General features: G+C 51.2%; 1 protein-coding gene and 1 non-coding gene across 4 annotated transcripts; both read left to right on the top strand.

Annotated features, from left to right (window-relative positions):
- Positions 1 to 1929: 1929 nt before the first annotated feature.
- Positions 1930 to 24329, top strand: MED24 (mediator complex subunit 24). 3 transcript variants are annotated; one of them, XM_028128811.2, is made up of 27 exons: positions 1930 to 1970; positions 2357 to 2546; positions 2635 to 2717; positions 9500 to 9538; positions 9845 to 9918; positions 10253 to 10485; positions 10630 to 10686; positions 12072 to 12183; positions 12348 to 12498; positions 12774 to 12887; positions 13427 to 13474; positions 13907 to 13989; positions 14278 to 14364; positions 14805 to 14916; positions 15651 to 15793; positions 16319 to 16356; positions 16768 to 16850; positions 17352 to 17530; positions 17661 to 17760; positions 18079 to 18254; positions 20772 to 21036; positions 21350 to 21531; positions 21708 to 21798; positions 22080 to 22179; positions 23035 to 23115; positions 23447 to 23595; positions 23786 to 24329. In XM_028128811.2, the coding sequence occupies exons 2-27, from the start codon at positions 2417 to 2419 to the stop codon at positions 23900 to 23902; spliced, it is 3027 nt and encodes a 1008-aa protein (XP_027984612.1). In that variant the 5' UTR covers positions 1930 to 1970; positions 2357 to 2416; the 3' UTR covers positions 23903 to 24329. The 3 variants fall into 3 exon arrangements, with proteins under 3 accessions (XP_027984612.1, XP_008152050.1, XP_054565552.1); XM_008153828.3 differs by lacking the exon at positions 10630 to 10686; XM_054709577.1 differs by lacking the exon at positions 10630 to 10686 and having other exon boundaries at positions 15615 to 15793.
- LOC114227164 (small nucleolar RNA SNORD124) lies at positions 16600 to 16701 on the top strand. Its single transcript, XR_003613259.1, has one exon. It is a non-coding gene; the product is annotated as a small nucleolar RNA SNORD124 (small nucleolar RNA).

Genomic DNA, 24329 nt, shown 5'->3' with positions numbered 1-24329 from the left:
TCCCCTTCGGAACAGGAGTCCTTGTCTCCCTGTTTAGACTACGCTCCAGATACCCAGGATCCTGTTATTTCTTGTTTTAAGGCCCACACGTTTGCTTCCAGAGCCTGGGTGGGCTGCTCCCCCAGATTCACTTTCCTGAGAACTGATTTGCCGCTGAAAGGGTGGTCAAAGAATGGTTGTTGGGAAATCTGAATGGAGGTTGGACTCACGGACTAGGATGTCAAGCTCCTCAGGCTATGAGATGGAGAGCTGAAAATAGGAGTGGGGGACACTGGGCTGTTTATTCTTGTCCCTCGTTGTAAACATTAGGGACAACCTGTTCATAGGACAGAGGAAGGATGAGGGCTGTGTATAGGGAGACTCAGACATTGGAGCCAGAAGTAGGTAGCATTTGTTTGCCTTTTTACTGAGGGGGAAAGAAGGGCCAATGCTGGAAGCCATGGACATAATTATCTACAATATGGTTCCATAGGATAAGCAAGACAGCACATTTTTAAATAAACTTAAAAAAAATTTTTAGCTCTAGCTGGTTTGGCTCAGTGGATAGAGCGTTGGCCTATGAACCAAAGGGTCCCAGGTTCGATTTCAGTCAAGGGCATGTACCTCGGTTGCAGGCTCCTCCCGGGCCGGGGTCCTTGTCGATGTGTTTCTCTCACATCAATATTTCTCTCTGTCTTTCCCTCTCTCTTCCACTCTCCCTAAAAATCAATGGAAAAATATCTTCGGGCAAGGATTAAAAATGTATGTATATTTTTATTGCCCAGCTGGCATGGCTCAGTGCTTGAGTATTGATCTATGAACTAGGAGGTTGAGGTTTGATTTCCAGTCGGGGCACATGCCTGGGTTTCGGGCTCTATCCCCCGTGTTTGGTGTGCAGGAGGCAGCCGATCAAGGATTCTCTCTCATCATTGATATTTCTATCTCTCTCTCTCCCTCTCCCTTCATCTCTGAAATCAGAACCTCGACCTCCTGATTCATAGGTCGACACTCAACCACTGAGAAACACCGGCTGGGGCTAATAAACTTTTTTTAAAAAAGAATAGTTTTAGATATATAGGGGAAAATTTGAAGATAGTAGTGGGTCTCCACACACCCCAAGCCCAATTTTCCCTTTTGTTAACACCTTAAATTAGTATGGAACATTTGTTACAATTACAATGGAACCAGTACTGATACATTATTATTTACCAATGTCCATGCCTTATTCAGATTCCTTAGTTTTCTCTTAATGTGCTTTTTCTGTTCCAGGGTCACACCCAGATTGCCAAGTTACATTTAGTCATCATGTCTCCTAAGGCCCTCTTGGCTATGACAATTTCTCAGACTTTCCTTATTTTTGATAACCTTAACCTCAGTTTCCTCCTTACTTTCCTCCTACGTCTCCTGGTATTCAAGCAGTCTGCAAAGCCAGGAGATTCTGGGAGGACTGCCAGAGTTGGGGGTGAAGTGGTGATGTGTGTAACTGAGGAAGCCTCAATGTGGCCTGTGGAACACAAGTGTGGAAAGGAGAACTCTGGTAGTAGACTCAGAGGTTTAGGAAATAATAATTTTTGTTTAAATATGCCAGGAAAGAAGAAACATATTGCTAAGGGAACGCCACCCCCTTGCTGTGCCTACTAACTAGCGGGTAATGAAGGAGTGGCAGAATATTTAAATAACGAGTCGGCAGTGACGTCATTGGGCGAAGTCTGATGGCGAGCGGCCTTTCGAGAGCCCTCCCCCCTCACTCCCCTGAGCCCCTGTGATGCCTCAGCTCCTACAAGTCCTTCTCTAAAGGAGAGAAACGAGGCGGGCTGACTACTTATCTTCCACGCTAGCTCAGTCCGAGAAACTACATTTCCCAGAAGACCTCGCGGCGTGACCTGCCTCTTGCGGCATTGGCTTATGTATGTTGCCCCCAGCCAATAGAAAACTAGCTCTTTGATAAGTGCCAAAATGGCGATGCCTAGGTCTTAGAGCTAAGTGGTCCGGTAGGCTTAATTTGGGGCGGTGGTGGATGAAAAGGAAACGGGATGATAGTGTCAGGGTTGTGGAAGATGGAGGAAATGGGGGGTGTTGTCTAGATTTGGAGTGGTGGTGCCTGCTGAGGGACGGAGCCAGAGCTGAGGGAATAATTAGGCGACCAGAACTGGCTTAACCCTTTGCTGTCCTCTTTACTCTTTGTATTAAAGCCCCTTTGACACCCTCGTTAGCTTAAGAAAGGATGGTCCAGGAGGGAAGAACCTGGCAGGATCCTTACCACCCTCTCCCCCCTCTTTTCCTCCTTTGGTTCTGTCTTCCTGTAGCTTCTCCATTTCATTCAGGTCTGCCCCCCCCCCCCCTTCTTTCCCTCAGCATCTCCTCTCCCCTTCTCTAGCTCGACTTCTCCCGCCTCCCAGCTGACCGCCACCGGCCCCGGCTTCCTGAGAGTGCAATCATGAAGGTGGTGAACCTGAAGCAAGCCATTTTGCAAGCCTGGAAGGAGCGATGGAGTGACTACCAGTGGGCAATCAACATGAAGAAATTCTTCCCCAAAGGAGCCACGTGGGACATTCTCAACTTAGCAGGTCTCCAGTGAAATAGGAAGGAAGGATGGGAGGGCTACACCCGGAAAAGTTGTGACCACACGGTCTTACTTTGTGATTCCCCTTGCAGAAGCACTGCTGGAGCAGGCCATGATTGGACCTTCCCCCAATCCTCTCATCCTGTCCTACCTGAAGTATGCCATTAGCTCCCAGGTAAACTGCCCCACCGGTTCCAGAGGGTGACAGTGTGAAGATATAAAAGGCGTAGGGTACTGTTGTGGGCTCATACACCGTCCAGGTGAATTTGTTGGAATATATCACTTCTCTGAGCTGCAGTTTTCTTATGGAAAGAATAATACTTCATTAACTTATTCTACAATAAATATTCACAAATGTTTGTATGTGCCAGACGGTGCTATAGGCCCTGGGGATATGGCTCTGAACAAGGTCTGATCCCAGCACCCAAAGAATTTAGTGGTTAATGCAGATATAATAAGCTGTCAGTCACAGGATAGGCTTATGATAGTGGCTGGGACAGGGTGCTGTGGGAGTACATGGAAGGGGCACCTAATCCATTCTGAGCAATCAGAGGGATGCGATGTTTAAACCAAAACATGAATGTTGAGTTAGCCAGGCAGATTGATAAGACTGTACATAGTGTTTGACAGTATTTCCACACATCTTTGCCAATGCTGGATAGAATCTTGCAGATTTATTTCCAGAGAAGCAAAAAATAACGTCATGTTATATTATGTATTTCCATGATTGTGATGTTGAGCATATTTTTATATGCATATCTTCTGTGAATTACTTATGTATACCATTTGCCCATTTTTCTATTGTTTGATTGTTTTCTTTATTTTTTTGGTAACAGCTTAATTGAGCTATAGAATATGTACTATATAAATAGTTTACCGATTTAAGATATACACTGAGTGGCCTGATTATTATGATCTCTGAACGCATAATAATCTTGGCCACTCAGTGTATATCCTATAGAATAAAAGGCTAATATGAAAATTGTCCCCTCGACCAGGAGTTCGACCAGCAGGCAGGCCGGCCAACTGTCCATGTCCCCTCCCCTTGGCCAGGCTTGCTGGACTCCACCCATGCACGAATTCATGCACCAGGCCTCTTAAATCGGTAAACTATTTATATATATATACACACACACACACTGAGTGGCCAGATTATTATGCATTCAGAGATCATAATAATTTGGCCACTCAGTGTATATCTCAATAGTTTTTAGAATATTCAGAGTTGTACAACTATTACCACAATCAGTTTGGAACATTTTCATCATTCCAAGAATTCCTACTGATTTTTAAGTGTCTTTTAAAATAATCTATCTTGCCCTAGCTGGTTTGATTCAGTGGATAAGAGTGTCGGCCTGTGGACTGAAAGGTCCCAAGTTCTATTCCGGTCAAGGGCATATGCCTGGGTTGTGGGCTTGATCCCCAATAGGGGTGTGGAGCAGGCAGCCAATCAGTGATTCTCTCTCATCATTGATGTTTCTATCTCTCTCTCCTTCTCCCTTCCTCTCTGAAATTAATAAAAATATATTTAAAAAGTAATCTATCTTGTAATCCTTATCTGTTGTATATGTTTTCAATTTTCTTTCTGTCATATTTTTTTAAGTTTGTGATTTTTATTTTCTTAGCATGCAGAAGTTTTTTTAAAATATTTTTATTGATTTCAGAGAGGAAGGGAGAGGGAGATAGAGATAGAAACATCAATGATGAGAGAGAATCATTGATCGGCTGCCTTCTGAACGCCCCACTGGGGATCGAGCCTGCAACCTGGGCATGTGCCCCTGACCAGAATTGAACCCAGGACCCCTCAGTCTGCAGGCCAATGCTCTGTCCACTGAGCCAAATCAGCCAGGGCAGCATGCAGAAGTTTTTAATGTTTCTGTTGCCAGATTTAGCCTTTTTTTTTTTCCCCTTTGTGGCTTTTGTCTTGCATAAGGGGTTGCCTGCTCTAAGGATCAAAATATATTTTTCTCTAATTTTTGCCAACACTTCACTTTTATTTTTTATGTTTCTTTTCTCTGACACAGTTAAAATTTATTGCAGTGTGAAACGGAGATCCAAATTTGTTTATATACTTTTTCAGACAGATGGACAGTTGGCTCAACTTCCTTCATTGAATAGACCATTATTTGTCCTATCCTAAATTTTCTTATAGGCAAGATTCCATTTCTTGACATTCTAGTTTATTTTATTGGTATATTGGTCTTTTCTTGCACCAGTACTTTATTGTTTTAATTATTGTATCTTTATAGTATGTTTGATACCTGGCTAGGCAAGTCTTCCCATAGTTTTATCTCTCAAAAATTTCTTGACCCAAGCATTTTCATTGCTAGACAAATTTTAGAATCCACCTAAGTTCTTTTTAAAATCCTATTATATTTTGATTGGGATTTTCTTGACTTTGTGGATTTGGGGAATTTGTGGACTAACTTTTGAAAAATTACTCTGATTGTAGTTTGAAGAATGGGTTGAAAGTGGGTAAGACAGAAGGCAAGGACACAATTTAGTCTGAAATATTTTTGCTCTAAAGAACCAGATAGTAAATACTTTCTGTTTTGCAGGCCATATAGTTTCTGTCACTACTGTTCTGTCATCATAGCTTGAAAGCAGATCTAGATAATATGTAAATAAGTGGGCATGCCTGTGTTCTGATAAAACTTTATTTACAAAAATGGTGGATAAGCCAGATTTAGGTTGTAAGCCATAGTTTTCCAACTCCTGATTTAAGCTATTGTAGTAATTCAGGAAAGAGATGATACTAGCATAAACTTGGGAAGTGCCAACCCTGGCTGTTAGAGCATTGGCCCGAAAACCAAAGGATCTTGGGTTCGACCTGGTCATGGGCACCTGGGTTGCAGGTTCAATCCCAGGTCCCAGTTGGAATGAATGTAGGAGGCAACCAATGGATGTCTCTCTGTCTCTCTCTCTCTCTCTGCTCTCTCTTCTCTCTCTCTCTCTCTCCCTCTCTCTCCCTCTCCCCCTCCCTCCCTCCCTCCCTCCCTCTCTCTCTCAAAATCAATGAAAAAAATATTCTTGGGTGAAGATTAACAAAAAAATAAAATAAAATTTTTAAAAAAACTTGGGAAATGGCAGCAGCAAAAAAAAAAAAAAAAGATGAATTCAAGTGCAGTGTAGCGCAGTTGGTTGGGCAGCGTCCCATGCAACGAGAGGTTACCAGTTTGATTCCTGGTTGGGGCACATGCCTGGGTTTCAGACTTAATCCCCTGTAGAGGGTGTGCATCCATGTTTCACTCTCCCATTGATGTTTCTCTCTCTCCCTCCCTCTAAAAATCAATTAAAACATTAAAAAAAGGTGAATTCAAGAACAAGTTAGGAAATGACATTGGGAGAGGATTTGGTGATTGACTGGAGGAGAAGTGTGAAAGAGGAAAAAAATCCAAGTTAGTGTCTAGGTTTCTGGTTTGGAGGACTGGCTGAATGATGGGATCATACGATGAATGATGGGATCGTAGGAAGACAGTGGGAGTAGAGTGGGACTCTTAGGTTTGGGGTGCAGATGAGGGGTGGGGATGGCATGTTTGATTTTGGCCTTGTGACATTTAAGGTGCCTCTGTGGGCTATCAAAGAGAAGATACTGAGTAGCCAGTTGAACATACATGTGTGGAACTTAGAAGGAGAGGCCTAGACTAGAGCTGTTGATTTAGGAGTCTTCGTCTGCAGATGGTAATTGAAACTATGGGCACGGGTGAGATTGCCCAGAGAGTATGGAGAGTGAGCAAGGAAGGGAGTGACCAAGCCACATTCCTGAGGAACCCATCACCTTTAACCCTTTGCACTCGCTTCTTTTTTCTGATTCCTTTATTCTACTCGGGATTTAATTTTTTAAATACCCCAGATTTTACAAAGCGCGGCAGTAGAATAAAAAACTGGAGTTTCTTTTCATACAAACTTATTTATTTATTTTTTTATATTTCAAATTATTGATACATTCAATACAATTCGACATACGAGCTGCTACCAATGCTAACCGTGTCGAGTCACACTCGACATCCAAGTGCAAAAGGTTAAGGAACACACACAGGAAAAGAATTCCTCATAGGAGCCCAAAAAGAAGGGGTCAGCGAGGAGAGAAGAAAAGAAAAGCGAGCGAGCGGGGTATCAAGAAAACTCACAGGAGGAGGAAGGAGAGGAATGAAGAATGAGGAGGTGTTTCCTGGTGTTAGATGCTGCTGGGAGGTCATTGAGATCAGAACTGAGAACTGTCCATGGGGTGTAGCAACAAGAGTTTGCTGATGAGCTTAATGAGAGGATTCATGCCGTGGGAAGGCCAGAAGTGATTGGAATGGGTTGAATTGCCAACGGGAGGTGGGGAGGTAGTCAGTGAGTATAGGGAACTCTTATGCCTGTGAAGAGCAGACGAGAGGGTGGTGGTTAATTGGAAGTGTGAGGTCTGCGGGAAGTTCCTTTAAAAATAGAAGAATCTTGAGATGTGTAAACACTGATGGGGAGAGCAAGAGGGATAAAGAGGCTGAAGTAGCCGTGAGAGAAATAAATATACATGGAAGACCGTCATGACTTCCAAAGTGCTGTGCACAATTAGTCACTTATTTTTCCTTCAGAGTCAAGAGGCTCTTTGGTCCAGTGCTGTGCTCGTAGAGGTACTCAGGAGCAGTTGGGGTGTTGACTATGAAGAGCAGAGGCGATCAGAGAGCAGCTGTGGGGTCAGTCTGGGCTGGCGAGGTGTGTAGTGGCCACATAGACGGTCTCCGTCCTTGGGCTGCTGGTAGTTTAGCGCTCCTGCGTTGATGGATATATTACGACTGGAATAGGTTAAATCCTGCTGTTAAAACAGTTCGCCACGTGGGAAGTATTTTTAGGTCTCTAGAGTAGGAGTGCTTTATTGATACTGTTGGCAAAAATTTACTGAACAGAATCCTGAATTTGGAGACCATATAAACATATAACCAATGACATCCTTCAGAACATACAGAATTGGGGGTGTCTCTCCTGGTAGTTTGGGGTCCGTTTGTCGTGGGGACATCCAGCTCCCCCTTCAGGTTGGTATCCAGCAAGGTTCTGTTCTCTGCCAAGCTCTTGCTATGGGGACATCAGTTATAAATAAACAAACACTCGCCTGGAACGTTACGGTCATCCTGCCCAGGCAGGCACCCAGCTCTCTGATCACTGTCAGACGCCAGCATTGACTTCCCGGTGTGTCCTGCTGAGAGTGGCACTAAACACTAATTGTGTATTTAAGTCTTCTGTGTGTTTTGCACCTGTTCAGTCCAAGAATCTTCGTTAAAGATGTCTGAACAGAGAGCAGTCTGTGCACATGATGGGAAAATAAGACGTGAAAGGCATTGCCATGCATGTAAAGTTCACCCGACTAAGGTCATCGAGGCTGACTTAGCTTTCTTCTTAAATCTTTGGAAAGTTCTGTTTTTCTAGTGAAGAAAACCCACGAGGCAGGTAATTAACTGTCTTGACGGTTTCTGTCATTGTATTTTGCTTTTTTATTTGGTGTATTGTGCCACTAATTTTGACTGTTTTCTGTAGTATTACTCATTTTATCAGCATGCTATATTATTTTTTTATTTTTTTATTTATTTATTTTTTTGGTACAGTCATGCCCGGTCCCACAACATACTCTGAACACAGAGCAGAGGTTGTGGGCCTATTATTTTTTTAGAATATGACAACTTAAAAGATTTTTTGTAGGGTTTAATTTCATTCAGGACAAATTATTTCTTTTGAATTATACCTCTGATCTTATGGTGATAAGTAGGTTTTACTAATAGAAATTTGTTTTAAGGTAAATTCCCCCCCCCCCCCAGAACATTAGTTACCAGACATCTTAGATATCATAGTGAAAGACACATCAATGACGAAAGAGAATTAATCAGTCCAAAGCCATAAAAACTTATGGAGGACCCACTACCTGCTGGGCCCCAGGTTGGGTTCTAGAGAAACAGAGAATACATTTTTAAATTCTGTTTAACTTTAAAAAGCCACAAGTGGCTGATGGCATCGCTATTGTCCAGTGCAGCTTTAGAAGCTACTTTGGGAAATGCTGATCTAAGGGTGTGTTCTTACTTATTCATTCTACAGACATTGTCAACAAGTTCATGGGTCACCGAGTAAAAGCATCCTTATCCTCAAGGAGCTTCTAGTTCGGTGTGTGTGTGGGGGGCATGGGGGGGGGGGCAGCAGGTACCAGCTGTGCAGTGATGGGCACAAGGGGATTACTTGGACACAGAGGAGGATTTCAGCTTTGGGTGGGAGGTTGGGGTTGATCAGAGCAGGTGTCCTGGAGGAGTCCTCGAGAATAACTCCAGAAAAATGAGTAAGAGGTGAATAGTGGAATTCACTACCTATGTCAGGGTGCAGTTACCACCTAGTCACTGCAAGAAATGTGTGCTTGTCTCCAGTTCTTTTTTATTTTATTGATTTCAGAGAGGAAGGGAGGGAAGGGAGAGAGAGAGAAACATCAGTGATGAAAGAGATTCATTGATTGGCTGCCTCCTGCACGCCCCCCACTGGGAGTCAAGTTCACAACCCCAGCATGTGCACTGACCAGGAATCAAACCGTGACCACCTGGTTCATAGGTCAACGCTCAACCACTGAGCCATGCCAGTTGGGCTGTTCTTGTACAAACAAAATCACTCTTGATAGAAGTTGTAGGAGTAAAGGAACATAACCATTCTTCTGTCCACTGGCAGTCAGTTAAACTCTCTCTATAGTGGACTGTGAAACATGGCACCTTTGAATACCCCAAATCATCTTCTGAATGGGTTTACGCTTATGATGTCATTTGCGGTGAGTCTGATAGAGGGAAGGATGGAGACAATGCCTGGTGTTTTGTCCATTTAGTGGGTTGAGGAAGGCCTCTTGAGGGGTTGAGGTTTTAGGAGAGCTGCAGCAACTTGAAGTATCCGCGCTTGTTCGCTCAACTGCGGAACACCAGTTGTCTGAACTTTATCTTTCTTCTTTCCCTCCAGATGGTGTCCTACTCCTCTGTCCTCACAGCTATCAGTAAGGTATGATCATAGCTACTCACAAGCTGGGTGGGGGCAGGGGAAAAGATATAGTCATGACGGAGGGGGCCCCACCTCCTTGAATGCTCTGATCATGTGACCACTGAGGCTGGACAGGCAGCCCACGATGCCTCTGGCTGGCATAGCTGCCTTTCCCTGGAAGGGAGAGCATCCTGGGAAGCGGGGGCAGGCAATTAGCCAATCTCCAATGTTGAAAGGGTGCTCATTCTGAAACCTGAGGTGGGAGGAAAGATGAGTGTCCCATCTGCCTCGGGTGAGACTGTAGCATCACCTCTGTTCTTTCCACAGTTTGATGACTTTTCCCGGGACCTGTGTGTCCAGGCTTTGCTCGATATCATGGACATGTTTTGTGACCGACTAAGGTAATAGGGGTGAGAGGCTCACAACCTCCAGCACTAGCTTAGTGTAAAGTATAGAGACTCTGTGGCTTCCCACACTTCTCCCCGCCTGCCCACCCACACCCACCATCCCCATCCTTTTCTCCTTAGTCCTTAGGACAGAAACGCCTCTTCTCGATTTGGAGTAGCTCATTTGAAATCTTGTCCAGTGGAAGCCAACAGGGCTGTCTTCCCTGGGACTTTGCTAGCTTCCCAGCTCTCTTCCCTAGTAGGGGAGTGCCAGGCACTCTGGGGAACGCTGGTGTGGGTCAGATTTCAGCCTTTGGAGCAGAGACAGATTTTGCATCCTTTCCCGTAGCTGTCATGGCAAAGCAGAGGAGTGCATCGGGCTGTGCCGGGCCCTTCTCAGCGCCCTCCACTGGCTGCTGCGCTGCACTGCAGCCTCTGCCGAGCGGCTCCAGGAGGGGCTGGAGGCTGGCACTCCAGCTGCGGGGGAGAAGCAGCTTGCCATGTGCCTGCAGCGCCTGGAGAAGACCCTCGGCAGCACCAAGAACCGGGCCCTGCTCCACATCGCCAAGCTGGAGGAGGCCTGTATGTCCCCTCGTCCCCCTGAGCCCCACCTGCCGCTGCTCCCATATCCGGTTCTGTAATTGAGAGGGGAGAGGCAGGATGGCATCCCACTTTTTTCCAGGAGGATCTGAAATCATCCCACTTCCTTTTTTTTCTCCCCATAAGCATTGCATACATCCCAGGGACTTGGGCAGGGTGGCACCCGAGCCAATCAACCAACAGGTATTTACTGAGCCTTATTGTATGCCCAGCACTCTGCCAGGTGCTGGGGGCGGGAGGGCGGGGGGCTGCTGAAGGAGCATGTGGCAGGGTCCCTGCCTTCAACCAGTATACATGCCAGTGGGGAGCAAGACTAGTGTGCAGTATACTCGGAAAAAATTAGAGGACAAGGCAAGCACATGATCCATCCTTGTTTGTCTCCATGTTACTGATCATCTGAAAAACAGATGCCTGTGTTTGAGCATTGCCTAACACGTCCTTTAGACATGATGCCTGTCTGCTGCCAGGCCTACTGGGCCATGCACCTCTCGACTCAAGTGCACATGTTAAACTTTGGAACTCTCCAGAGTCTGCGATCAGACAGATCACCTAGTGGGAGGGAGGGTTCTGATATTCCGGATGTGGGGCCCGAAGGCCGCAGTCTGGCTGCGGCTTGGGACCACTGAGGATCTATATTTCTCCAACAGTGAAAATCCTAGAATGGGTTACCTCCAGGTCTTCCAGGCCTGGTTGAAGGGCTTGTTGTAGGATTAGTATATTTACTACTTTCCAAAACATGTCTTATTGCCTGTGTAAAGTACAGGAAGGACCACGATGTAAAAATGGGCTGTGCTGACAGTTTCTTACCTATTTTGAGCACTTGACAAATGTTTATTGGCTGCAAAATGAATGAATATTTAACTTAATGGATCTCAGGTCTCACCTCCCCCATGCTAGTTGGCGCCATTCTTCATCATTTGACCCTCTGGAATTATAACTAGGATAAGTGACTTATAATTAAGTGCTAAATCATGCAGTGTAGACCATGAATTCAGGCATTTAGGAGAGATCAGTGGGTTGGACCAGTTGGGTAAGTTGTTAAAGCAGCTGGGGCTTGAACAGAGGCTTGAAGGCTAGGGAGAGTTGGCGAGGTGATGAGTGGGAGGGGCGTTTCCGAAGGGAGGACAGCTAGAGCCAAGGCCCAGGCCGGGTGGAGGATACGGGAGGTGGTGTAGGAGTCCAGCTTGACTGAGTTGGAGAGTGTTGGCTATTTGCAAGGCTGACACACTCCTGAACTGACCTGTGGCCACCTCCCTGTTCCAGCCTCTGGACTCCCCTCCCCGGCCCCACCCCTGCCTCTCTGCCACTGCGTCTCTAAAGTCAGCTGTACGCATCCCTACCAGTCAGGCTTCTGGGATTAGTTTCTAGGGGCTTCACTGTTGGTATGCAGCCTCCTTCTAGAAACAGCACATGCTGCCCCCAGGCCCCCAGCCTCCATGTCACCCTCAGGGGAAGCCTCCTTGTGTGGTTTGGTGGGCCCAGGGGGTGCCAAAGTTGAGGAGTTTGGGGCTACCCTCTCCCTCTCTTCTGTTTCCCATCATGTTCCTGCATTTCTTTTTCTCCGCCAGCCTCCTGGACAGCTATTGAACATTCTCTCTTGAAGCTTGGGGAGATCCTGGCCAATCTCAGCAACCCCCAGCTCCGGAGCCAGGCTGAGCAGTGCGGCACTCTCATTAGGAGGTACCCAGCTCCCAGGCCGATGGTGGTGAAGGGAGAGGGGAAAGGCCCTGGGTGGGGGTGGGTCGTGTGGCGCCTGGCCCCAACCCTTTTGCCCTCCCCTGCTCTCCAACGCTTCCCAGCTCACCAGATCCCACCCCTGTGTCCCTGTGTCTCTGTCCTCTCAGCATCCCCATGATGCTGTCCGTGCACTCGGAGCAGCCGAACAAAACTGGCTTCCCCACAGTCCACGCGCTGGTCCTGCTCGAGGGCACCATGAACCTGACAGGCGAGACCCAGCCCCTGGTGGAACAGCTGATGATGGTGAAGCGCATGCAGGTGGGCGGGCCGCAGTTGCTCCTCTGTCCGCCAGGCGGCGACCGTTTGTGTGCAAGAGGGAGGATTCTTCTGGTCCTTCTGGGGGACATGGGGTTTCTCCTCTTCACGGTGGGAAGTGAATCCCTGTCTCGTACGGTTCTGCCATCTCACCTCACGTCCCTGGCTCTCATGTTCCTGTGTTTCCCAGTCTGTAACCCAGCCTGATCCCCGGGGGCCTGCAGAGGTGAAGGGGGAATGGGGCCCCTCTAATGCCTTGCCCTTGGATCTTCCCGCAGCATATCCCCACCCCGCTTTTTGTCCTGGAGATCTGGAAAGCTTGCCTTGTGGGGCTCATCGAGTCTCCCGAGGGTACGGAGGAGCTCAAGTGGACGGCTTTCACCTTCCTCAAGGTGCCTGGGACCCGGAGCAGCAGGAGAGCCAGGCTAGGGATGGTTCTCGGGAAAAGCAGCGACTCCCTGGGCCTTTGCCCTGCGTTTCTCCCCGCTGGCGTCATGCCCAGCCTGCCGGGTCCCCCAGCACTAGTTCCCATCGATTCTTTTCTCAGAGTCCCAGGCCATATTTAGCTCGCTGGCAGGCTCCTGCTGTTTGTTAGCACACAGGTGCTCCTCAGCTCCGTCTTCAGCCAGATTCCTACAGGGCTGTCACAGGAGCCAGGGAAGTAGGCCTTGGTCCTTGAAGTGGGGACTCCACTTTTGTTATGGCATTTCCTCGTTGGGCCAGCCGATGAAGGGTCCCTGTGTCCTGTAGGCTGAGGGCACCGGGCACGTAGGTGCCATTGCTTTCTGATTTGGCTTCTAGAATGCTTTCCCCTTCAGGGCAGGGGTGTTTCTGCCTCTCTGCCCAGAGCAGGGGCCAGAGGGGGTGCCTTCAGTTCTGGGTGAAAGAGAAGAACTTGTGCTTCCTGTTCTCCCCCTGCCTCATCCTCTAGATTCCACAGGTTTTGGTGAAGTTGAAGAAATACTCTCATGGGGACAAGGTGAGTAGAAGAAATGAGACGGAGGGAGCATAGGAGCAGGTAGATCCTTGTCTCTGCCCTGGAGAAGCAAGAGCCAAGGGCAGGGTCACTTAACTGGGCAGGAGTGTGTCCTTGTTCCTGTGGGAAGGGGAGTGTGTATGTACCTGAGCGTCTGTGTGCACCACACACGTGCACCCAGTCTCCAGAGAGAAGCAGCTAGGCTGCTCAGGAGGCAGGGTTGCCCGAGATGATCAGGACCCGGGTGGCCATGGAGGGCGATGCCCCCAACCCCCCCTCCCCCCCTCCCCCCCCCACCCCATAGTCACTGGAAGCCAGTGGGTAGGCACGGCCGACTTGTAGGCTTTATATCCAGCGGCGTCCTGGTGAGCCTGCAACGCAGGCTGTGGGTGGGGAAGAAGACTGAGGAGCCAGGTGGCATTTCTGGCTCTCTAGGACTTCACCGAAGATGTCAATTGTGCCTTTGAGTTCCTGCTGAAGCTCACACCCTTGCTGGACAAAGCTGACCAGCGCTGCAAGTACGAACTCCCCTGCCCTCGACTGGGAAGTGTCCTGGGCTCTCCCACTGCTCTTCCTGCCAGACACGCCTCAAAGGACTGTCTTACTGTTCACCCCCCTGGGCAGGAGCAGGAGGCACCCGCCGCCTAGTTGCCGAGTGCCCAAGCCCCTCTCCCCTCTCCCTTCCCTCTGGCCCTCCAAACGTTCTTCATCCTGAGGGAGGGAGGACCCGGGCTGGGACCCTTGCTCCTGCCCCTCGGGGATCCCTGCTCTGGGCCCAGTCCCCTCATCCTCTTTCTCCCGCACAGCTGTGACTTCACAGACTTCCTCCTTCAGGAATGTAGGAAGCAGGGGCTTCTGTCTGAGGCCAGTGTGAACAACCTGATGGCCAAGCGGTGAGTGTGAGCTCCCTCGGGCCGGTCCAGGCACCCTTTGCCCTCCCTCCCTCCCTACCAGACTGGGCTCCTGGGTGCCTTTCCCCTCCCGTCTAGAGTTGGGGTTGTGGGGGCCTGGGGCCAGGAGACGCTGGTTTCTGCAGACTAGGGTTTTGCCCCATGAGGTTCTGTGCTCTGACTCTCAGCCTCCTTCGTGAGCCAAGTCAAAATCCTCAGTCTTCCTCCAATCTTAAATGAACGTTCAAAACGGTGTAATGACCAACGACCGAAGGAAGCGATCGCAATATTGGATACGCTTTCCTAGGTGTCTCCATGGCGCCAAAGGTTCTCCTGTGCTTCCCACCGTCTCTGGGCCTCTGCTCCGGGGCTGGACAGGGAGCACGGCAGGGACTGGTCTCTGTTCCTCTTCTCTTTTCTGGGCCGACTGGGTGTGGCCACAGCGCAGCAGACCGGGAGCACGCCCCCCAGCAGAAATCGGGGGAAAACGCCAACATCCAGCCCAACCCTGGGCTGATCCTCCGAGCGGAGCCCACTGTTACCAACATCCTCAAGGTGAGAGCGCCCTTCCCTTGCCACCAGGGTCGTCTCTTCCCTCTTTCCAGTTTTCCCTCTACTTCCAGACGAACACTCAGAGGCCAGAGACCTCCCTCTCCTGGCTTTTATACTTAGTTACTTGGGAAGTAGAGAAAGGGGGAACGCAAGGGAAGCTGCCATTGAAACTAACATTTGTTGAGCATCACTTGTAAGCCAGGCGCTGTGGTAGGTGCTTTCACTTAGCTCGTCTTGTGCAGAAACAATGGAGAATTTCACAGCAGGGACCTCACCTGTCCCGATCCTACCACCCTCGTCCCAGTTTCATTGTGAGGGATGGTTTGGAGAGCAAGGATAAGATTTATTTTTTTAAATTATTTTATTGATTTTTTTACAGGGAGGAAGGGAGAGAGATAGAGAGTTAGAAACATCGATGAGAGAGAAACATCGATCAGCTGCCTCCTGCACACCTCCCACTGGGGATGTGCCCGCAACCAAGGTACATGCCCTTGACCAGAATCGAACCTGGGACCTTTCAGTCCGCAGGCCAACGCTCTATCCACTGAGCCAAACCAGTCAGGGCTAAGGATGAGATTTTAGAAACTGTTTTCCAGATTGGAATCAGAAAGACGTAGATTAAGTTGCAGGTCCTGGTGTACCATTGAATGGAGACATGCAGAGAGAGACTGTGGCTAGGCTGTATCTGGGGGGGTCTTCAGTGTTCTTCAGGACTTGATTTCCTGTCGTGTCCCCAGACGATGGATGCAGACCACTCCAAGTCCCCGGAGGGGCTGCTTGGGGTCCTGGGCCACATGCTGTCTGGGAAGAGTCTGGACTTGTTGCTGGCTGCAGCTGCTGCCACGGGGAAGCTTAAGTCCTTTGCCCGGAAATTCATCAAGTAAGGAAGGCCGAGCTGTGACCAGGGCCGGGGAGGCATATCTGAAGTAAGAAGGAGCAGGATGGGGTGGGGCCCTGGGGTCCGGGTCTCCCAGGATGCTCAGGCCAAGACAGAGCATCCCAGCTGGAGGCCGTGGGGGAAGGGCCGTTTCTTTGGACATCCAGCCTCGTTGCTCTTCGGCTGAGGATGACGTGGAGGAGTTCCAGGAGGTGACAAGGCGGTGAACGGTGGCCCGGAGGGGTTCTGTGTGTGCCCAGGCGTTAACTGGGGCTCTCCGAGTCTGTGGACTTATTTTTGTTAACCTGGAATTTGATCTATAGAAACTGTTCTATTCAGTGAGCCGTTCTCTAGGTTTTGGGAATCTTTAAAAACAACATTCTCTTTTCTGTAGCAATGGTGTTCATTTTAAGTTTAACCTGTAATTGGGACTAGTGAGTGCCTCTCGGGGTGGGTGTGGGCCCCCATCCCCAGCTGTTACTCCGCCCTGGCCCTGGTTGATGCGGCCTCTCTCCATTCCCTCCACAGTTTGAATGAATTCACGACACATGGCAGTGAAGAAAGCAGTAAGTCAGCTCTGCGCATCCCAGGCCTGGTTGGCACTGAGGCGGGTGTGGGGGGAGAGCTCAGGAGGGAAGAGGATGCCTTTCGTGGGTCCTGGGAGGCTCTTCTCCCCTGAGTGATGACTCATGAAGCCGGTGGGAGGCTTGAGAGAGGGTGATGCTGGGAAAGGGTTCTTCTACAACCACTCCCTTTCCCCCGCCTTAGGATTTGGTTGGGTATTGGGGGGAAAGAGGGTATCAGGAGTCTGATTCCAAGGAAGGAATGATGTTCCAATTGAGACTCAAGAAAAGGATTCTGAGCCTCAGAGCTTTGAAGGAGACACTGGCTCTGACCTTCCTTGAGGTGAATCCTGACCCAGACAAGGGCGTTGGGCCATGCCCTGGGCTGCGGGTCAGCCTTCTCATCCTTCACAGCCAAATCGGCCTCCGTTCGAGCCTTGCTCTTTGACATCTCCTTCCTCATGCTGTGCCACGTGGCCCAGACCTATGGCTCCGAGGTGAGTGAGAGGAGAGCAGGCAGGATTAGGGGCACTGAGTGGGTGGGGCAAGAGGGAAGGAAACAGCCAATATCTCTCCCTGCTGTCACCACTCACCTCCCGCCCCACCTGTCAGGTTCTTGGTGCAGAAATCAGGCATCCACATGCATATGAGCCTAACCAGTGGTCACGGACAACGGGGGGGTGGGGGCATGTGTGGGGAGGGGTTTGGGATGGGAATGGGGGGATGAGGACAAATATGTGATACCTTAATCAATAAATTAAAAAAAAAAAAAAGAAATCAGGCATCCACCCAGAGACTTTAATAGAAGTTAACAGATGCCCTCCTGGTCGCATCCCAACTCCTTCAGTGCCCGATTCCCGACCACTAGGTGGCAGCATATCCCTCATCTTTCCCCTGTAGCTGATTTGTCCCCAGTTCTCCAGGGGACAAATGGGAGCAGGGAGCCCCAGGGAATGTGCTCCCCACTCTGCTGGCCCATGACTCGCCTCCTTTCCCAGGTGATCCTGTCTGAGTCGAGCACAGGGGCAGAGGTGCCCTTCTTTGAGACCTGGATACAGACCTGCATGCCCGAGGAGGGCAAAATCTTGAATCCTGACCACCCCTGCTTCCGGCCGGACTCCACCAAAGTGGAGTCCCTAGTGGCCCTGCTCAACAACTCCTCCGAGATGAAGCTGGTGTCAGTGGCCTGGGTGCCCACTCCCAGGGGCGGGGGGGGGGGGGGGGGGGGGGGGAGACAGGGCCGGTCCCTCTCCCTCAACCCCCCCTCGTTCCCCTGGTGATTCTTCTCCCCCCGCCCGACCTCGCAGGCAGATGAATTGGCACGAGGCCTGTCTCAGCATTTCAGCCGCCATCTTGGAAATCCTCAACGCCTGGGAGAATGGGGTGCTGGCCTTCGAGTCCATCCAGGTAGCCCCCCTGTTTCCAGCAGCCTTCTCTCTTCCCTGGGACACAGAGCCAGTCCTTGGTAGATTGTTATATTTCATAAGAACAAGGAGACAGACCCTTAAGCCAGGAGCTCCTGTGTGGATGTTGATCTTCCTTGTAATCATAGTCCTAGCCACTCCGTCCCACCCAGGTGACTGGGAAGTCAAACTTGTGGTGAAAAGAGGTGTGGAATGTGGCCCAGAGCTTCGCCTGCTGCACTCGGCTGCCCGCAGAGGCTGCAGAAAGTGAGAGGCAGGAAGGGGAGATAGTGGCCCCGGTCACACTTTTCCCCTCTCTCAGAAAATCACAGATAATATCAAGGGGAAGGTATGCAGTCTGGCAGTGTGCGCTGTGGCTTGGCTCGTGGCCCACGTGCGGATGCTGGGGCTGGATGAGCGGGAGAAGTCGCTGCAGATGATCCGCCAGCTGGCGGGGCCATTGTACAGTGAGAACACCCTGCAGTTCTACAATGAGAGGTCAGTGACCCGCCCCTCCCTTCTGGAATGCTGCAGGTCTGTGGTGAGGAGCGGCACCTCCAGGAACCGATATCTAACCCCTCTTAACCTTCCCAGACATGCTGCTCACTTGCTCACTCACTTCCTTGCTCGCTCACATTCCTGTTCACGTATTCACTCACTGACTCAGCAGCAGTTTCGTGTCTTATCTGGCACCTGTTGTGCCCAGAAATACAGACCCCAAGCACCTATGGTTCCTGCCCTCAAGCAGGTCAAGTTCTGGAGAACTAGCTTGCCACAAGAACAATGCCGTTATCTTAGCTGCGTTACTGTCTAGAAACTGGGAGCCCATCTGTAGATGCACAGGCCTTGGCCCTGCTCACTCCCCTCACCCCCCACCCGGCTGTCTTCTGTGACGTTTTTCTGCCTTGGCTTTTCATGGGCTTCCAGAATCTCCCTGGCGACTTCAGCCGTGTTGAGTTTCAGTGGTGCTGTCCAATAAGCTTTTTTTTATTGTGGTAAAAAAAATACATACTATGAAATCTACCATCTTAACCATTTTTTATTGATTGATTTTGGAGAGAGAGAGGGAGAGAAAGAGAAGCATCAGTTTGTTGTTTCACTTATTTATGCATTCGCTGGTCGCTTCTTGATATGGGCCCTGAAGGGGATTGATCCCACAACGTTGGCGGATCAGGACGATGCTCTAACCAACTGATCTACCCGGCCAGGGCCCATTTTAGCCATTTTTAAGTGTAGAGTTCAATAGTGTTAACATGTATATATATTTTTTCCATATATATGTTATTCATTTATTATATAACAGTGGGAAGAGAGATTATTTTTGTTTCTTTGTTTGTTAATCCTCATCTGAGAATATTTTTTCCATTGAATTTTAGAGAGTGGGAGGGAGAAAGTGGATGGGGGGAAGTGGGGGAGACATGGATATGAAAGAGACACATTGATTGGTTGCCTCCCATATGCGCCTCATCCGGGGCTGGGGATCGAACCTGCAAACCAGGTACTTGCCCTTGACCAGGAATCGAACCCAAGACCCTTTGGTCTGAGGGCTGACACTTTTTTTTTTTTTTTTAGGGTTAGGGTTAGGGTTAGGGTTAGGGTTAGGATTAGGGTTAGGGTTAAAGTTAGGTTTGGGGTTAGGGTTAGGGTTCTGAGGGCTGACACTATTTTTTTTTTAGGGTTAGGGTTAGGGTTAGGGTTAGGGTTAGGGTTAGGTTTAGGGTTAGGGTTAGGGTTCTGAGGGCTGACACTCTAACCACTGAGTGAAACCAGCCAGAGCTGTATATTCACATTGTTATAAATCAGATCTCCAGCATTTTCATCTTGCAAATCTGAAACTCGTGCCCATTAAGCAACAACTCACCCTCTCCCAATCCCAGCTTTTCATAACCACCATTCTGCTTTCTATTCCTACGAATTTGACTACTTTAGATAACTCACGTAAGTGGAATCGTACAGTATTTGTCATTTTGTGACTGGCATATTTCACTTAGGTTCATCCACATTGTAGAGCACGTGAGAATGTCCTCCTTTTTAAGGCGGAATAATATTCCACTGTTTGTATATACATTCCGTGTTTGCCTATCCATTTATTGGTCGATGGGCACTTGGGTTTGATCACCTCTTGGCCGTTGTGAGTAGCGCTGCTGTAACAGGAGCCTGAAGCAGTGGGGCAGTGATGAGGGGTGACGCACAAGGTGGCCGTCAGGATGCCGTCCACGGGAGAAGTGGAACACCGAGCTGAAGTGGGGTTGGGAGGGCCCATGAAATCGCACCTGTTTCCCCTCGCCTCTTCTCTTCCCTCACCATCCTCCCTCCACAGTAATGGAGTGTTTGCTCTCCACGCTAAGCCCCCGACTCTGTCTGCTGAGGAATAGTGGGAAATCTGTGGCTTCGTCATGCAGGTCGAAGCAGTGGCTCTGAGAGTCACAGGGACTTTCCCAGAGCCACCGGCGTTCCAGGAACAGTTAGTCTCAGGCCCAGTCTGTATTCAGAGTCGAAGACTCTTCACGAGAAAATTCCTGGATACACACTCAAATTTGCCCAGCTACCAAGGGCCGGGAAGAGTCCCGCGGGGCAGCCCTTGGGCCCCGGTCCTGGAAGTTTACTTGGTAGGAGGCCCAGGCTGGGTGGGGACCCCCCTCAAGCACTCAGCCCAGAGGGAAGTGATTGTTCTTACTTATGCCAGAGGATTGGCAGGCCAGGCCTGGGGGATGGGGGAGTTGGAGAGAGAAAATACAAATACATTGCTAGATAACCTGGGAAAGGAAAGTGCACCCGCCCCCGCCCCCATCGGCTTTGTGCCCAGCAGCGAGAGTCCTGCCAGGTCAGGTCTGCTAGGGGTTTCCAACTTCCTCTTGTCTCCTCCCTTAGCATAGAATGGGGTTAATTACCCAGGAATGTTCCGTAACCCAACTCCTTGGAAATGTCTGACCTGGGAGTTTCCTCCCTTGCCCTCCCCACCCCAGCTCTTGAACCCGTGTTGCCCAAGCCTCAAGTTCTCTCCCCCTCCCCCAGGGTGGTGATCATGAGCTCGATCCTGGAGCACATGTGTGCTGACGTGCTGCAGCAGACGGCCACGCAGATCAAGTTCCCGTCCACGGGCATGGACACGATGCCCTACTGGAACCTGCTGCCCCCTAAGCGACCCATCAAGGAGGTGCTGACAGACATATTTGCCAAGGTGCTGGAGAAGGGATGGGTGGACAGTCGCTCCATCCACATCTTTGACACCTTGCTGCACATGGGAGGCGTCTACTGGTTCTGCAACAACCTGATTAAGGTACTTGGGGTGGGTGGGGGTGGGCCAGACACATGGGCCAGCTGGGGAGCAGGTGTCCTCAGACTCCAGGAGACATCCCAACACCTAACCTGGTCAGCCGGGCCTCTCAGAGGTGTCTAAAGTGCTGCGAGAAGCTCCTTTAGAATAGAGGCTGGTCCTCACCTGGGGAGCAGCTGCAGGGCAGAGGGAGGGATGGAGCAGCAGCGGGGGCTCCCTGCGTGCCCTCCCAGAGAGCCGGGCTGGAGTGGCAGGGGTGTCAGAGCCCCACGTTCAGAGCCCTCAGCTCCCAATCCCCCCTCCCCTGCCCACGTAGGAGCTGTTAAAGGAGACGCGGAAGGAGCACACGCTGCGGGCGGTGGAGCTGCTCTACTCCATCTTCTACCTGGACATGCAGCAGGTGACCCTGGTCCTGCTGGGCCACATCCTGCCGGGCCTGCTCACCGACTCCTCCAAGTGGCACAGCCTCATGGACCCCCCTGGCACCGCGCTCGCCAAGTAGGAGTCTGCGGAGCTTCCAGTCCCTGTAGCCCTGAGTCAGGCAGCCTTACCTGGGGTCACCCAGGAAGTGGGGCTGTGGGGAGGCCCTGTCAGATGCGGCCTGATCACCAAGGGCACAGAGCCCCCCTTGGGGTCCCTCTCATTTTACTTCTTTTCCTGGAACCCTTTGCCAGGCTAGCCGTCTGGTGTGCCCTGAGTTCCTATTCCTCCCACAAGGGACAGGCGTCTTCCCACCAAAAGAAGAGACACCGGGAAGACATCGAGGTAGGGGTCCCTCCGTCCACTTATTCACGGGTTTGTTGAGCAGACTTTCCTGAGCCTCTTCTGGTGAGAGGCGCCCTCCCAGGCCGAGCAGCCAGGCATGCTCCCTGACTCCCGGGAGCCCGGCGGCCACACGTCCGCAGTGATGACTGTGAGCAGGTCTCACTAGGATTGGAGGGTGAGGAGAGGGCTGGGATGCAGCGGGAGGGGAGCCCCTCTGGAGGTGCTGACCGAGGCCCGTGGGGACTCGGCTCTTCCCCATAACAGTGAGTTCCCACCCCCAGGACTACATCAGCCTCTTCCCCTTGGATGACATGCAGCCCTCGAAGCTGATGCGCCTCCTGAGCTCCAATGAGGAGGATGCCAACATCCTTTCCAGTCCTGGTGAGTGTGGACAGGGCTGGGCAGCGACTCCTCTCCTGGCACTCGGTCCTCTGGGTGTGCTGCGCTAGGCCCCAGCGCAGGCATCTTTGCTGGCGGTCAGAGGGGGCGTGGCAGGAGTTTGTCCCATTTTGTCTCCTGGCTGCTCTTTCCCACCCCCAGAGAGACCAGGGTTGCTGTGGGTCCCTCCCGCCAGGTGGAAGCTCTTCTGCCCGGTGCAGGCCCAGGGGCACACGGTTGTCTCTTCCCCGCCCCTTACTTCCCACAAGCGACCAAGTGAGTCCACTGCCTGGGGCACAGTCTGTGCCGTTGACTCACCAGCTCTGACCTTCCTTCCCCTGACACAGGCCCTGAGGCTGGAGCAGGCCTGGGCTGGGACTTGGGGCTGCTCCCCACTCTTCCTGCCGGAGAGCAGCCCTCCCCCACCCGACTTCCCTCGCTGTCCGTGCCCAGGGCTCCTTCTGTGGCACTTGCATTTTGCCGTTTCTAGAGATTTCTCTGAGGCTTTCTAGGGACCAGGGAACCAACTCTGCGCCTGAGCAGCAGGTAGATGCTCGGTCTGCCGCCTGCAAACCCTCTGGCCTTTGACTAGTTACTTAGCATCTCTGATCTCGGTTTCTTTGTCTGGAAAAGGGAGATGCGAGGCTGAAGCGGCTGAGTCTGTGCAGCCCACAGAGGCCCCGGGCGCCTGGCGGTGTGGCCAGTGTTAGTTCTGTCCCCTCTCCTCTGGGCATCTCTGTTTTGGGGCCCCTCGGTGACTCTGGACCCAAGGACTCCTCTGCGGGGCCCTCCACCCCCAGGCGTGAGAGCTTCCCGGCAGAGGGGCCTTGTCCTGAGCGCTCTCCATTGGCCCCGCAGCCGACCGGTCCATGAGCAGCTCCTTGTCAGCCTCCCAGCTCCACACAGTTAACATGAGAGACCCACTGAACCGAGTCCTGGGTGAGTCCTCCCACCCCCACTCCTGAAACGGGGTTCAGGCCCGTCAGCTGGAAGAGGGCCTCTTGGTACCCCTGCCAGCTCTGTCACATCTCCCTGCCTCCGTCCTCCTCCTCCCCTACTTGCTAGCTCTCCCGTCTCCCCCAGGCTCCCAGGCTGTGCCTCTTCTGACTCACCCCCAGTTTCCCTTTCACATCTCCTCTTCATGACACCCCCATCTTGGGGGACACTCAGCACTGCTCTCCTTTCCCTTTTCGGTCCCACCTTCTCGCAGTCTAACCCCTTCCCAGACCCTTCTCATGGGATTCTTCGCACTCTCCCCGTCCGCACACAGCCAACCTGTTCCTGCTCATTTCCTCCATCCTGGGCTCGCGCACTGCCGGCCCCCACACGCAGTTCGTGCAGTGGTTCATGGAGGAGTGTGTGGACTGCCTGGAGCAGGGCAGCCGGGGCAGCATCCTGCAGTTCATGCCCTTTACCACGGTGAGCACTTCCGTCTGGGGTGGAGCCGGCCCACCTTCCAGGTCAGATGGGGGCAGCATGGCTTAGGAGAGGTTGGGGTTCAGTGGCGAGCCCTCAGAGTAGGAGGGGGCCTCCTTTCTCCCGAGACATTGCACCTACCACGAGGTAGCCCCAGTGAGCAGCTGTCTGTCTGTCTGTCTGTCTGTGGCAGGTATCAGAACTGGTGAAGGTGTCAGCCATGTCCAGCCCCAAGGTGGTTCTGGCCATCACGGACCTCAGCCTGCCCCTGGGCCGCCAGGTGGCTGCCAAGGCCATTGCTGCCCTCTGAGGGGCTTCCAATGGCCGCAGGGGCCCCGCAGGGAGAGTCTAGCCCCAGGCGCCTCGAAAGGGGACAGTGCGGAAAGATGAGGCATCATTGCTCATATCCACATGATGTAAGAGCCCTTTGCTAGCTTCCAGATCCCTCCCCTGTCCCTGATGTCTGGCTGTTCAGATGTCCCCATCTCTTTCATCATTTCCTCTCCCTGCTGCCGTTCCTGACGAGTGTGAGCAGCCTGGCCCCTTAGCTCAGGACGGTCTCCCTGCACCGCACGGCCCCGCACCGCCCCGCTCCTGAGCTCCCTGCCTCCTCCCAAGAGGCACTCTGGTGCGGAGTGTGCATATGTATGTATGTGTATATTTAAACGTTTGGCAACACATGAGGGACGTTCACGTCAGCTCACTTGTAAATAAAGGTCCTGTGGATCCCTTTGGAA

The sequence above is a fragment of the Eptesicus fuscus genome, chromosome 20 (assembly GCF_027574615.1).
Source record: "Eptesicus fuscus isolate TK198812 chromosome 20, DD_ASM_mEF_20220401, whole genome shotgun sequence".
In the NCBI taxonomy this organism is placed as follows: Eukaryota; Metazoa; Chordata; class Mammalia; order Chiroptera; family Vespertilionidae; genus Eptesicus; species Eptesicus fuscus.
Note: the sequence above shows the minus strand (reverse complement) of the source record. Positions and strands in the feature narration are given on the sequence as shown.

Coding starts and splice junctions, on each gene's coding strand:
- MED24 (XM_028128811.2), top strand. CDS start 2,417: ATGAAGGTGGTGAACCTGAAGCAAGCCATTTTGCAAGCCTGGAAGGAG. Junction 10,486..10,629: donor CGCCAAGCTGGAGGAGGCCT/GTATGTCCCCTC, acceptor TCTCCCCATAAG/CATTGCATACATCCCAGGGA. Junction 17,761..18,078: donor TGGCCTTCGAGTCCATCCAG/GTAGCCCCCCTG, acceptor CCCCTCTCTCAG/AAAATCACAGATAATATCAA.